Below are 13613 nucleotides of genomic sequence, written 5' to 3' on the forward strand. Positions count from 1 at the left end.
ATCATAGCTCACTGCAGCCTCAACCTCTTGGGCTGAAGCAATCCTCCTGTCTCAGCCTCCTGTGTAGCTGGGGCTACACACGTGTACCACCATGTCCAGCTAATTTGTAATTTTTTTTCTGAGACAGCTCTCGCTCTGTCACCCAGCTGGAATGCAGTTGTGCGAACTTGGCTTACTGCCAAGATTCGTGCCACTTCACTCTAGCCTGGGCGACAGAGCGAGACTCCGTCTCAAAAATAAATAAATAAATAAAAACAAAAACAGAAACGGGGTCTCAGTATGTTGCCCAGGCTGGTTTCAAACTCCTGGGTTCGAGCGATTCTCCTGCCTTGGCCCTCCAAGTAGCTGGGATTACAGGCATGCGCCACTATGCCTGCCTGATTTTTATATTTTCTTTTTTTTTTTTTTTTTTGAGACGGAGTCTTGCTCTGTCACCCAGGCTGGAGTGCAGTGGCCAGATCTCGGCTCACTGCAAGCTCCGCCTCCCGGGTTCACGCCATTCTCCTGCCTCAGCCTCCCGAGTAGCTGGGACTACAGGCACCCGCCACCTCGCCCAGCTAGTTTTTTGTATTTTTTAGTAGAGACAGGGTTTCACCGTGTTAGCCAGGATGGTCTCGATCTCCTGACCTCGTGATCCGCCCGTCTTGGCCTCCCAAAGTGCTGGGATTACAGGCTTGAGCCACCGCGCCCGGCAGATTTTTATATTTTCAGTAGTGACAGGGTTTCGCCCTTTTGGCCAGGCCGGTCTCGAACTCCTGACCTCAGGTAATCTGCCCACTTCGGCCACCCAAAGTGCTGGGATTACAGGCATGAATCACCGCACCTGGCCTGACAGGATCTTAAACAGAACACAGTAGACACCAACAGTTAAAAAAACAGGACCCAGTTTAATATTTAAGCTGCAGCGAGGTTACAGAGGCGTCTTGGGGCTCAGTCCCTGAGCTCTGGGACACCCAACTGGGAGTGGGGCCTCCATTCTCCAACGTACAGACCTCCCGCTTAGGGAAACAGTCACAGAATGTCCGGCTGGGACGCCGCAGGCCTGGCCATTCTGTGGCCGCATCTGCGTCCGGGTCCCTGTGGCCTGGCTGGGCGAGCCGAGGAGGGGGCTGATTCCTGGGAGCAGTTCAGCAGCGAGTTCTGAATATCTTCCAGGACATCACGGAAGAGCTCCTCTCGGGACTTCGTGCCATCTAGGTAGACTGAAATCAGAAAGGCCTCGGTCAGGGCCGCCAGGAGGAAGGGGGCCAGAGCACAGGGGGAGGAGTGGACGGCTGGGTCGGGAGCAAGGAGACCTGCAGAGTCAGGCTGCTGGAGTCCGTTTCCTGGACCAACAGCAAGAGGGGACCGGGTGTGGTGGCTCACACCTGTAATCCTAGCACTTTGGGAGGCCAAGGCAGGCAGATCACGAGGTCAGGGGTTCAAGACCAGCCTGGCCAACATGGCGAAACCCCATGTCTACTAAAAATACAAAAAGTAGCTGGGCGTGGTGGCGCACACCTGTAATCCCAGCTATGTGGGAGGCTGAGGCAGGAGAATGGCTTGAACCTGGGAGGTGGAGGTTGCAGTGAGCCAAGATTGCGCCACTGCACTCTAGCCTGGGTGACAGAGCGAGACCCTGTCTTGGAAAAAAAAAAGATGGAGAGGGACTGGGCTCAGGGTCCTCCCCAGGGCAAGGCCTGGTCATGCTCAGGAGCTTACCCACTTCCACACCGTTGGCCTCCATCTCCTGCCTATACTTCTGGTACATGGGCCACACGTGGCCGTCGAAGAGGCCGGGGGGATCAGGGACGGTGTAGTTGCGGGTACTGTAGAGGGAGAAGGCAAGGATGGCTTAGAGCACAGAAGGGTGATGCCAAGAATATACCCCTGGGGTTGGGGGGACCTGAAAGCTGTCACAGTCAGGGACAGAACCTCTGAGCAAGGGGACCCTCGGTCAGAAGTCCTGGGCTGGAGGCTCCAACCTCTGGCATGTTCCCCCTACGGGCCCAGGAAATGCCCTGGACAGGGTTGGGGTGGGCCGTGCTATCAAGGCCTCAGGCTCTGGGTGCCTGGCACAGAGCTCCAGCCAGCTAAGTGCCCGGTGCCTGTGGCTTTGGGATGTGGCCTGTGTCCAGTGGTGTTTTCTTCTTCTTTTTTTTTTTTTTTTTTGAGACAGAGTCTCATTCTGTTGCCCAGGCTGGAGTGCAGTAGCCTGATCTTGGCTCACTGCAACCTCCGCCTCATGGGTTCAAGTCATTCTCTTGCCTCAGCCTCCCGAGTAGCTGGGATTACAGGCGCCCGCCACCACGCCGGGCTAATTTTTTAATATTTAGTAGAGACAGGGTTTCACTATGTTGGCCAGGCTGGTCTGGAACTCCTGACTTCAGGTGATCCGCCCACCTTGGCCTCCCAAAGTGCTGGGATTACAGGCGTGAGCCATCGTGCCCGGCGCCCTTTTTTTTTTTTTTTGAGACAGAGTCTCCCTTTGCCACTCAGGCTGAAGTGCAGTAACCCAATCTCAGCTCTGCCTCCTGGGTTCAAGTGATTCTCCTGCCTCAGCCTCCCAAGTCTCCCAAGTAGCTGGGATTACAGGTGCCCGCCACCACGCCCAGCTAATTTTTGTATTTTTAGTAGAGACAGGGTTTCACCATGTTGGCCAGGCTGGTCTCGAACTCCTGACCTCAGGTGATCCGCCAGCCTCGGCCCCTGGAAGTGCTGAGATTACAGCCTGGAGCTACCGCGCCCGGCCCCTAGTGGCATTTTCTAAGTTACTGCTGGTCCCACCTGGGAATTCAAGACAGGGCCCTTGGGAGCCCACCACACCCCAGACACCAAGCGCACCTTCTCCTCCACTTGCACTCTTCATACGGGACGGTCAGGAAGTACCGGCGGCTGTACAAGTCCACCAGGGGCCTGGGAGGGGCGGGGGAGACACCGTCAGCACCTGTGAGCTTTCCTTCAACTGCGGTCAAAATATCCAGCCCCCTAGCCTTGGCTCTCAGAGGGTGGCGAGGGCAAGGGGTGGTCTGGGCCAGTGAGTTTAGGGGTCAGGGAGGGAAGCTGAATTGACCAACATCCCTGCAGCTGCCCCCCACAAAATTGAATCACGCCTCTTCTCCAACTTGGACGGGCACAGAGAGACAGAATGTCTTGCTCAGGGCCACACAGTGAGGCTGGAGGGCGCAGCCTAGGTTACTGGTCTGCCTGAGAAGGCTGAGGTTCCAGAAGAAAGACTCAGTTTCCCCAAGAAGGGTAGCTGTTTACCGCAGACTTGAGTTTTTTAATTTAACTTTGTTTTTGAGATGGAGTCTCTCTCTGTCGCCCAGGCTGGAGTGCAGTGGCGCTCTCTCAGCTCACTGCAACCTCCACCTCCTGGATTCAAGTGATTCTCTTGCCTCAGCCTCCTGGGTAGCTGGGATTACAGGCACCCGCCACCACGCCTAGCTAATTTTTTTGTATTTTTAGTAGAGACGGGGTTTCACCATGTTGACCAGGCTGGTCTAGAACTCCTGACCTCAGGTGATCGATCCACCTTGGCCTCCCAAAGTGCTGGGCATGAGCCACCACGCCAGGCTCTAGGCTTGGATTGATCCCAGCTGTGCCCCCAGCTCCTGACTTCTCGTGGTGGCTCTGCTCCTGGGTCTCCTGCCTATTAAAATCGAGGTGTGTGCCAGGCGCGGTGGCTCACGCCTGTAATCCCGGTACTTTTGGAGGCCGAGGCGGGCGGATGGCTTGAGGTCAGGAGTTTGAGAACAGCCTGGTCCAACAGGGTGAAACCCCATCTCTACTAAAAATACAAAAATTAGCCAGGTGTGGTGGCGCAGGCTTGTAATCCCAGATACTTGGGAGGCTGAGGCAGGAAAATTGCTTGGACTGGGAGGTGGAGGTTGCAGTGAGCCAAGATCTCACCACTGCACTCCAGCCTGGGCAACAAGAGCAAAACTCTGTTTCAAACAAACAAACAAACAAGAGATGGCTATACCCGCCCAGGGAGGGCCATTCCTGGGGCCAGAGCCTGCAGACGCTCACTTGTAGCTGTAGAGCAGGAAGCCTTCCAGGAGGAGGATGTGGGTGTCCGAGGCCTCTGGCTGGACGCTGACTCCGTGGGCACGGGCAAACTTCTGTGGGCTGCTCAGCCAGGCCTGCACGGTGTCCAGCATGGCCTCCATGTCCAGGGACTCCAGCACTGGGGACAGGGGAGCAGGCATTGCAGGAGGGCAGACCCGGGGGACAGTGGATGGGAGCAGGCATTGCGGGAAGGCGGACCCCGGGGGACAGTGGACGGGAGCAGACATTGCAGGAGGGCAGACCCCGGAGGAAGTGGAGGGGAGCAGGCATTGCGGGAGGGCAGACCCGGGAGACAGTGGACGGAGAGCAGACATTGCAGGAAGGCGAACCCCGGGAGACAGTGGACGGAGAGCAGACATTGCAGGAAGGTGGACCCCGGGGGACAGTGGGGCTCGGAGGTGGTGCAGGGGCTGCCATTGTCCTTACCGTCCCACTGTTTGAAGCCGTCTTCCCCAACTGCTATTTGGTCTTGGGGCTGAAACAGAGGAGCCTGAATCTCGGGCCCAGTGCCCGGTCCTGCCTCACCCCCGCCCTGGGTGATGGAGTCTTACGGGGTCCCTCGCTGGAGCTGCTGCTGACAGGGTCCGAGGTCCCTGAGGGGTGGGGGCTCCGGCTGACCCTCAGATTCTCCCCAGACCATCAATCACCTCATTAGCCCTCACCCCCACCCACGCAGCAAGCTGGGCTCAGAGTCTGTTTTGCAGATGGGAAAGGGGAAGTGGAGAGGGATAAAGGGTGTTCGCCCAGAAAGCCACAGCCGGCTGGCCCTGTTGAGAAATGGTGATTTTCCAGTCCGTCTAATCGGGGTCCCCACTGTAGGGATGTCCAGTGAGAATGGGCTGGGTACGAAACAGGTGCTCAGGAAATGGGAACACAACACCCATCCCTAGCTCTCCTGGCCCAGTTTATCCCAGAGACCCCGGGAGGGGTCAGGCAGGGAGCAGAGCCGGTGCCCAGCCCACATGGGCACTGGGCAGCGGAGGGTGGGGCTGGCCGGGCCTGGCTGCCCGCCCTGTGTCCCCTCCCGGCTCCACCTCCCCGGGCAAGGGCGGGCACCTTGAAGAAGTCATCCTGGTGGATCACGCAGCAGTTGGGCAGGGCTCTGAGCAGGCTGTTGGTCAGCGTGGTCTTGCCGCCGTTGGTCATGCTGGGTAGACAGCGTGTGCGTGAGACTGCCTGGGCACCCCTCAGAAGGTCAGGGTGCTCAGAAAGGGGGCCTGAGGTACAGCCTGGGCTCCCCGGGGCCTGTCCAAGTCTCAGGATCTTACTGCAAATGAGCTCCCAGGATTTATCTTTATCTTTATCTTTTTTTTTTTTTTTTTTTTGAGACTGTGTCTCACTCTGTTGCCCAGGCTGGAGTACAGTGGTGTGATCTCAGCTCATTGCAACCTCCGCCTCCCAGGTTCAAGCGATTCTCCTGCCTCAGCCTCCCGAGTAGCTGGGACTGCAGGTGCACGCTGCCACACCCGGCTAATTTTTGTACTTTTAGCAGAGACGGGGTTTCTTTCTTTCTTTCTTTCTTTTTTCCCCGAGACAGAGTCTTACTCTGTTGCCAAGGCCGGAGTACAGTGGTGTGATTTCAGCTCACTGCAACCTCTGCCTCCCAGGTTCAAGCAATTATTTTGCCTCAGCCTCCCAAGTAGCTGGGATTACAGGCGTGCGCCACCACACCCAGCTAATTTTTGTGTTTTTAGTAGAGACAGGGTTTTGTCATGTTGGCCAGGCTGGTCTCGAACTCCTAACCTCAGGTGATTTGCCCGCCTTGGCTGCCAAAATGTTGGGATTACAGGTGTGAGCCACCGTGCCCGGCAAGATGGGGTTTCACTATGCTGGCCAGGCTGGTCTCGAACTCCCGACCTCAGGAGATCCGCCATCCTCAGCCTCCCAAAGTGCTGGGATTATAGGCATGAGCCACCATGCCTGGCAATTTTTCTTTTTTTTTCTTTTTCTATTATTTTTTTAGAGACAGAGTTTCACTCTGTTGTCCAGGCTGGAGTGCAGCGGCACCACTGCAGCTCACTGCAGCCTTGAACTCCTGGGCTCAGGTGATCCTCCCATCTCAGCCTCCCTAGTAGCTGGGACTACAGGTGCCTGCCACCACACCCGGGGAATTTTTTATTCTTTGTGGAGATGGGGTCTTGCCATGTTGCCCAGGCTGGTCTCAAACTCCTGGGTTCAAGTGATCCTCCCACCTCTGCCTCCCAAAGTGCTGGGATTATAGGTGTGAGCCACCACGCCCAGTCCTAGGATTAGACTTAAATATAAAACACAAAACTGTAAAACTGTAGTGAAGACAGGACATTTGTGTTCACGGAGGCTTTCTGGGCAAAGAAAAGAGGCAGAGGCCGGGCGCGGTGGCTCAAGCCTGTAATCCCAGCACTTTGGGAGGTCGAGACGGGCGGATCACGAGGTCAGGAGATCGAGACCAGCCTGGCTAACATGGTGAAACCCCGTCTCTACTAAAAAATACAAAAAACTAGCCGGGTGAGGTGGCGGGCGCCTGTAGTCCCAGCTACTCGGGAGGCTGAGGCAGGAGAATGGCGTAAACCCGGGAGGCGGAGCTTGCAGTGAGCTGAGATCCGGCCACTGCACTCCAGCCTGGGCCACAGAGCCAGACTCAGACTCCCTCTCAAAAAAAAAAAAAAAAAAAAAGAAAAGAGGCAGAAAGCACAAACACACAAACGCTAATGTACACAGACGTGGTGTGCAGCCAGAATATTCTATGTCCTCCTCTGATGTGTGGGCTCATGTCATCCTTACCAAAACATAGGAGGTGGGACCATTCACCTATTTTTTTTTTTTTTTTTTTTTTTGAGTCAGCGTCTCACTGTGTCACCCAGGCTGGAGTGCAATGATGCGATCTCAGCTCACTGCAACTTCTGCCTCCTGGGTTCAAGAGATTCTCCTGCCTCAGCCTCCCAAGTAGCTGGGATTGCAGGCATGCGCCACCACACCCAGGTAATTTTTGTGTTTTTAGTAGAGATGGGGTTTTGCCATGTCGGCCAGGCTGGTCTCGAACTCCTAACCTCAGATGATCCACCCACCTTGGCCTCCCAAAGTGCTGAGATTACAGGTGTGAACCACTGGGCCCAACCCATCTATCTTTACAGATAAGGAAACTGAGGCCCATACCTGATTTAGTCTCAGCAGGGCTTAAAAAAAAAAAAAACAGCACAGTGACTTACGCCTCTAATGCCAGCACTTTGGGAGGCCAAGGCAGGAGGATTGCTTGAGCTCAGGACTAGGCTGGGCAACATAGTAAGACCCCATCTTTACAAAAAATTAAAAACTAGCCAGTTGTGGTGGTGCATGCCTGTAGTCCTAGCTACTCCAGAGGTTAAAATGGGAGGATCGCCTGAGCCTGGGAGTTCGAGGCTGCAGTGAGCTGTGATCACCCCACTGCAGTCCAGCCTGGGTGAGAGTGAAACCCTGTCTTTAAATAAATAAATAACATAAACAATTTTAGGAAGGTGCAGTGGGTCATGCCTGTAATCTCAGCACTTTGGGAGGCCGAGGCAGGCAGATTACCTGAGGTCAGGAGTTCGAGATCAGCCTGGCCAACCTGGTGAAGCCCTGTCTCTGGTAAAAATACAAAAATTATCTGGGTGTGGTGGTGGGTGCCTGTAATCCAAGCTACTGGGGAGGCTGAGGCAGGAGAATCACTTGAACTTGGGAGTCAGAGGTTGCAGTGAGCTGATATCGTGCCACTCTCCTCCAGCCTGGGTGACAGAGCAAGATTTTGTCTCAAAAAAAAAAAAAAAAGGAAAGAAAAAGAAAAATGCCTGATGTTGGTCAGGTGTGGTGACTCCTGCCTGTAATCCTAGAACTTCGGGAGGCTGAGGCAGGATGATTGCTTGAGCCCAGGAGTTTGAGACCAGCCTGGGCAACACAGCAAGACCCTGTCTCTACAAAAAATTAAAAAATTAGTTAGGCATAGTAGTGTTCACCTGTAGTCCCAGTTGTACAGGAGGCTGAGGCTGGAGGATTACTTGATCCCGGGAGTTTCAGACCAGCCTGGGTAACATAGTGAGACTCCCATCTCTATTATAAAATTTAAAAACCAATTTTTGAAATGTAAGCCCCCAGGTATTAATAATTTATTTTATTTTATTTTTTTTTTTTTGAGACAGAGTCTCACTCTGTCGCCCAGGCTGGAGTGCAGTGGCCGGATCTCAGCTCACTGCAAGCTCCGCCTCCCGGGTTCACGCCATTCTCCTGCCTCAGCCTCCCGAGTAGCTGGGACTACAGGCGCCCCCCACCATGCCCGGCTAATTTTTTGTATTTTTAGAAGAGACGGGATTTCACCGCGTTAGCCAGGATGGTCTCGAGGTATTAATAATTTTTAAAATAAAAATTAATAAAAAGAAAGTGCTTCACATGAATCCAAGTTAACTTGTGCCCCGGGTGGGCTGTGACATTTGCATTTAATTTTGCTGAGTGCAAAATGAAAATTCAAGGCCTCTTATTTGAAAAATATTAGGGGCTGGGCACAGTGGCTCATGCCTGTAATCCCAGCACTTTGGGAGGCCAAGAGGGTGGGATCACTTGAGGTCAGGAGTTTGAGACCAGCCTGGCCAACATGGTGAAACCCCGTCTCTACTAAAAACACAAAGTTTAGACAGGCGTGTGGTGAACGTCTGTAATCCCAGCTACTTGGGAGGCTGAGGCAGGAGAATCTCTTCCAGCTACTTGGGAGGCTGAGGCAGGAGAATCGCTTGAACCCGGCAGGCAGAGGTTGCAGTGAGCCGAGATCATGCCACTGCACTCCAGCCTGGGCGAACAGAGCGAGACTCCGTCTCAAACAACAACAGCAACAACAACCCCCCCACACACAAAAAAATAAACTCCAAAAAGCAGATAATAGGAAATTCAAGAGGGAGCTGGCCAGCATTAGACCAAGCTCCAGTCCCTTCCGAGGCGGGGGTGTGAGCACCACAAAACCAGCCCTGCAGGTTACAGAACGTTTTAATCTCCTCTAGCCTGAGGTCAACCTGAGAGGCTCCAAAGGCACAGTCATGTGGAATGACGCTTTGAGGACCCCGCCCCACCTGGCCGCGTGTCAGTCCCCGATTTAGCCAGGACAGCCCCGAAGCGGGAGCAGGGTTCACCGGAGCTTTAGTTGATTTTCTATCCCTACCGATTTTTTTTGAGACACAGTCTCACTCTGTTGCCCAGGCTGGAGCGAAGTGGCATTATCTCGCCTCACTGCAGCCTCCATCTCCCGGATTCAAGCAATTATCTCACCTCAGCCTCTCCAGTAACTGAGATTACAGGCATGCACCACCATGCCCGGCTAAGTTTTGTATTTGTAGTAGAGACGGGGTTTCACCATGTTGGCCAGGCTGGTCTCAAATTCCTGACCTCAGGTGATCCACCGTCCTCAGCCTCCCAAAGTGCTAGGATTCCAGGCCTGAGCCACCGTGGGGTGGTCTTTTTTTTTTTTTTTTTTTTATGCTGAGTATAATCGGAAGGTGGCGGGAATCATTTCCATTTAAAAAACGAAATACGGGACTCAGTGTCCAGCCCACCCTCCCCACTGGGGACACCGAGACCCCCCGAGCAGAAAATCCTCCCTGCACTCAGACCTCAGGCGGTGGGTCGGCGACCTCAGGCGCCGGGCATCCCTCCATTCATTCCCGGGCCTCCCCCTCTGCGCGCACAGGGGGCTCTGCCCCGCAGGGCCGCCCGCCAGGTCCCCTGGCGCTCACCCTCCGATGCCCACGATGAGCTTCATGCCGGCGCGGAGGGGCGGCGGGGACGACTTCCAAGGCAGCCCGGGCTGGGCGCGACCACGCAGTGCGCTCCGGAGCGCGTCCCGGCTTCATTGAGAAAACCAGGAGCCTTTATAGCTCTCGGCAGCCTGGAGGCCGCCCCGGGGGAGGTGGCCCGTGGGGGTGGGGCGGAGGCGCCGGCACCTGTTCCCGCCGCCGAATGGAAATAGCTTCAGGCTGCCTTTTGCCTAAATTAGTCACGAGCTGGCCGGGCAGGGGGCTGCCTCTTCCCTCCTCCCACCTCCCTGCCGTCTCTCCACTCCCTCCTCCCCTCCCCTCCTCTCCCCTCCCCTCCCCTTCTTCCTTCCTCCTCCCTCCTCTCCACCTCCACCCCCTTCCCTCCTCCTGTCCAGAGAGCTCAGATCAGCAACCCCACACTTTTCCCTCCCTAAAAATATCCCACTCTCTGTGTCCTGTGGCCTGACCCTGACATTAAGACTGGTTCTCCGGGCGTCAAGGAAGCGAACTCACCCACCCCCGCCCGCACAGCAGCCCTAGAAGCCGGGGCCCTGTGGGGAGCCTCCTTTTCCAACGAGGTCAAGGCCAAGGTGGGCTTCAGATCCTTAGCAGTGAATCACGAGATAGCCTTGCCCTGGTGACCGGGGGCGGGGGGGCCCAGCCACAAGATCTCAGCGTGACACCAGGCACCATTCATCCAGCGCCTGCCGTGTGGCTGGAGTCCTTTGACTGGGGGCCAGTGGGACGGGGAGGGGGGTAATGGGGAGGAATGACATTCTGTTGCTCCTCTCTTCTACTGGTAAAGGGAAAAAGTATTCTCTTATTAAATGTTTTAATTTAATTTTTTTTTTTTTTAATTTGAGATGGGGCCGGACGCCGTGGCTCACGCCTGTAATCCCAGCACTTTGGGAGGCCGAGGCGGGCAGATCACGAGGTCAGGAGTTCGAGACCAGCCTGGCCAACATGGTGAAACCCCGTTTCTACTAAAAATACAAAAAAAATTAGGCCGTGCACGGTGACTCACGCCTGTAATCCCAGCACTTTGGGAGGCCGAGGCAGGCGGATCACGAGGTCAGGAGATCGAGACCATCCTGGCTAACATGGTGAATCCCCGTCTCTACTAAAAATACAAAAAATTAGCCAGGTGTGGTGGCGGGCGCTTGTAGTACCAGCTACTTGAGAGGCTGAGGCAGGAGAATGGAGTGAACCCAGGAGGCGGAGCTTGCAGTGAGCTGAGATCTCATCACTGCACTCCAGCCTGGGCGACAGAGCGAGACTCTGTCTCAAATAAAATAAATAAAAAATAAAAAATAAAAAAATAAATTTGAGATGGAGTTTTGTCCTGTCACCCGGGCTGGTGTGCAGTTGTGCCATCTCGGCTCACTGTAACCTCTGCCTCCCGGGTTCAAACGATTCTCCTGCCTCAACCTCCCGAGTAGCTAGGATTATAGGCGTGCACCACCACATCCAGATAATTTTTGTATTTTTAGTAGAGACAGGGTTTCACCATGTTGGCCAGGCTGATCTCGAACTCCTGACCTCAGTTGATCCGCCTGCCTCAGGCCTCCCAAAGTGCTGGGATTGCAGGTGTGAGCCACCACGCTCAGCCTACATTTTTTAATTTTTTGAGACAGGGTCTCACTCTGTGGCCCAGGCTGGAGTGTGGTGATGTGATCACGGCTCGCTGCAGCCTCAACCTCTCAGACTGGAGCCATCTTTCTGCTTCAGCCTCCCGAGCAGCTGAGACGACAGGTTCGCACCACCACACCTTTTTACGTTTTTGTAGAGATGGGGTCTTGCTGTGTTGCCCAGGTTGGTCTTGAACTCCTGGCCTCAAGTGATGATTCCTCCGCCTCGGCCTCCCAAAGTGCTGGCATTATAGGCATGGGATGCCTCTCCCAGCCAGAAAATAATTTTTCTGATGCTTCTTTTTTTTTTTTTTTTTTTTGAGACAGAGTCTCGCTCTGTCACCCAGACTGAAGTGCAGTGGTGCAATCTTGGCTCACTGCAAGCTCCGCCTCCCGGGTTCACACCATTCTCCTGCCTCAGCCTCCCGAGTAGCTGGGACTACAGGCGCCCGCCACCACGCCCAACTAATTTTTTTTGTATTTTTAGTAGAGACAGGGTTTCACTGTGTTAGTCAGGATGGTCTCGATCTCCTGACCTCGCGATCCGTCCATCTTGGCCTCCCAAAGTGCTGGGATTACAGGCATGAGCCATCGCACCCGGCCTCTGATGCTTCTTAAAACAGTAAGGCTGACTTTATTGAGTGGGGTGGGGGTCTACTACCATGGGGCTTTGTAGTATGGGAGGGAGATTGGATTCTATCTTCTCCCCTTCCACCAATGCAAGGAAAAGTGGGGAATTGTAGCCCAGGAGCCGTGGGTGATCAGAGGATGGGAAGGGACTAGGAAGGTGGGGTGACAGGACGGCCAGGTGTGTATGCCTGTATGCAGTAAGAGATCAATACACCACAGAGAGAGAGAGTTTTTAAGAGATGAGATCTTGTAACATTACCTAGGCCTGTGTCGAACTCCTGGCCTCAAGTGATCCTTCCTCCTCAGCCTCCCAAAGTGTCGGAATGACAGCCTTAAGGCACCATGCCCGACCAGTGATGTATTTTATGAGTCCTGTTAACAAAACGGTGAGCCTGGGCTTCAAGAGCTCTTGCAAAATGGACTGGAAATTCATGAGGAAAGCTCAGAAAAGCAGTCCCTCAGCCACAGGATCTGTGGCAGCGTGGCAGGGTGGCTGCGTTTGTGGCCTGAGCTCCTCCAGGCGTTCAAACAGACACTCAGGAAAGCCTGGCTCCTGGGCTTCACCTCTGGCCCAGTTTCGGTGGCGAGCAGTTCCTGGCAGCCTCTTGGTGGGTCACGTGGCCCGGGGCCTCAGGTGACAGTGACATGCCCAGATAAAGGCCCTGGCAGGGCACCTCTGGGAGGCCTCCCTGTGCCCGCCCACCCCGGCGGGAAGGAGAGGGAGGTGTCACAGGAGCTACAAATGCCTGCCAGTCGCCAAGCAGTCTCAGATCCCAGGGTATTGATTAGCAACGCCACTGCCACACGGTGCGTGACCCCATTTACATGAAGTGCCCAGGACACGCCAATCCCAGGGACAGGAAGGGGAGGCGTGGGTGCCAGGGGCTGGGGGAGGTGGATGGGGATGACTGTGGCTGCTGGGGACGGATTTACTTTTGGGGTAATGGAATGTTCTGGAATTTGATAGAGGCGGTATTTGCAAAACATTGTGAAGGTACTGAGTACTGCAGAATGTACTCTTCAAAATGGTTAATTTTGGCTGGGCGCGGTGGCTCATGCCTGTAATCCCAGCACTTTGGAAGGCCGAGGCGGGCGGATCACAAGGTCAAGAGATCAAGACCATCCTGACTAACACAGTGTAACCCCGTCTCTACTAAAAATACAAAAAAAAAAATTAGCCGGGCGTGGTGGTGGCGCCTGTAGTCCCAGCTACTCAGGAGGCTGAGGCAGGAGAAAGGCATGAACCTGGGAGGCGGAGCTTGCAGTGAGCTGAGATCGCATCACTGCACTCTAGCCTCGGTGACAGCGAGACTCCGTCTCTGAAAAGAAAAAAAAAAAAAAAAAGGTTAATTTTATGTTAAGTGACTCTCACCTTGATTTATTAAAAAAGTATTTGTCGTGGCTCACTACTGTAATCCCAGCACTTTAGGAGGCCAAGGTGGGAGGATCGCTTGAGACCAGGAGCAGGAGTTCAAGACCAGCCTGGGCAACCTTGTGAGACCTCCGCCTCCTTGCCCCCCCACCGTCTGTACTAAAAAATAAAAACTATTAGCTGGGTGCGGTGGTGTGCTTCTGT

The 13613-nt window shown here is 54.5% G+C and overlaps 1 protein-coding gene across 4 annotated transcripts; it reads right to left on the bottom strand.

The window, feature by feature from the left end:
- Window positions 1-869: 869 nt before the first annotated feature.
- On the bottom strand, window positions 870-12624 carry NMRK2 (nicotinamide riboside kinase 2). 4 transcript variants are annotated; one of them, XM_073017115.1, is made up of 7 exons: window positions 12297-12624; window positions 5107-5197; window positions 4477-4525; window positions 4012-4168; window positions 2824-2895; window positions 1702-1808; window positions 870-1202 (listed from the first exon to the last, which is right to left on the bottom strand). In XM_073017115.1, the coding sequence occupies exons 2-7, from the start codon at window positions 5194-5196 to the stop codon at window positions 1012-1014; spliced, it is 666 nt and encodes a 221-aa protein (XP_072873216.1). In that variant the 5' UTR covers window position 5197; window positions 12297-12624; the 3' UTR covers window positions 870-1011. The 4 variants fall into 4 exon arrangements, with proteins under 4 accessions (XP_072873216.1, XP_072873217.1, XP_007993066.1 ...); XM_073017116.1 differs by lacking the exon at window positions 12297-12624 and adding an exon at window positions 10293-10994; XM_007994875.3 differs by lacking the exon at window positions 12297-12624 and adding an exon at window positions 9759-10061.
- Window positions 12625-13613: the final 989 nt, after the last annotated feature.

This window comes from Chlorocebus sabaeus, chromosome 6 (assembly GCF_047675955.1).
Source record: "Chlorocebus sabaeus isolate Y175 chromosome 6, mChlSab1.0.hap1, whole genome shotgun sequence".
Taxonomy (NCBI): domain Eukaryota; kingdom Metazoa; phylum Chordata; class Mammalia; order Primates; family Cercopithecidae; genus Chlorocebus; species Chlorocebus sabaeus.

Coding starts and splice junctions, on each gene's coding strand:
- NMRK2 (XM_007994875.3), bottom strand. CDS start 9,784: ATGAAGCTCATCGTGGGCATCGGAGG. Junction 4,526..5,106: donor ACCAGGATGACTTCTTCAAG/GTGCCCGCCCTT, acceptor CCTCTGTTTCAG/CCCCAAGACCAAATAGCAGT. Junction 2,896..4,011: donor TTCCTGCTCTACAGCTACAA/GTGAGCGTCTGC, acceptor CGCCCCTCCCAG/GCCCCTGGTGGACTTGTACA.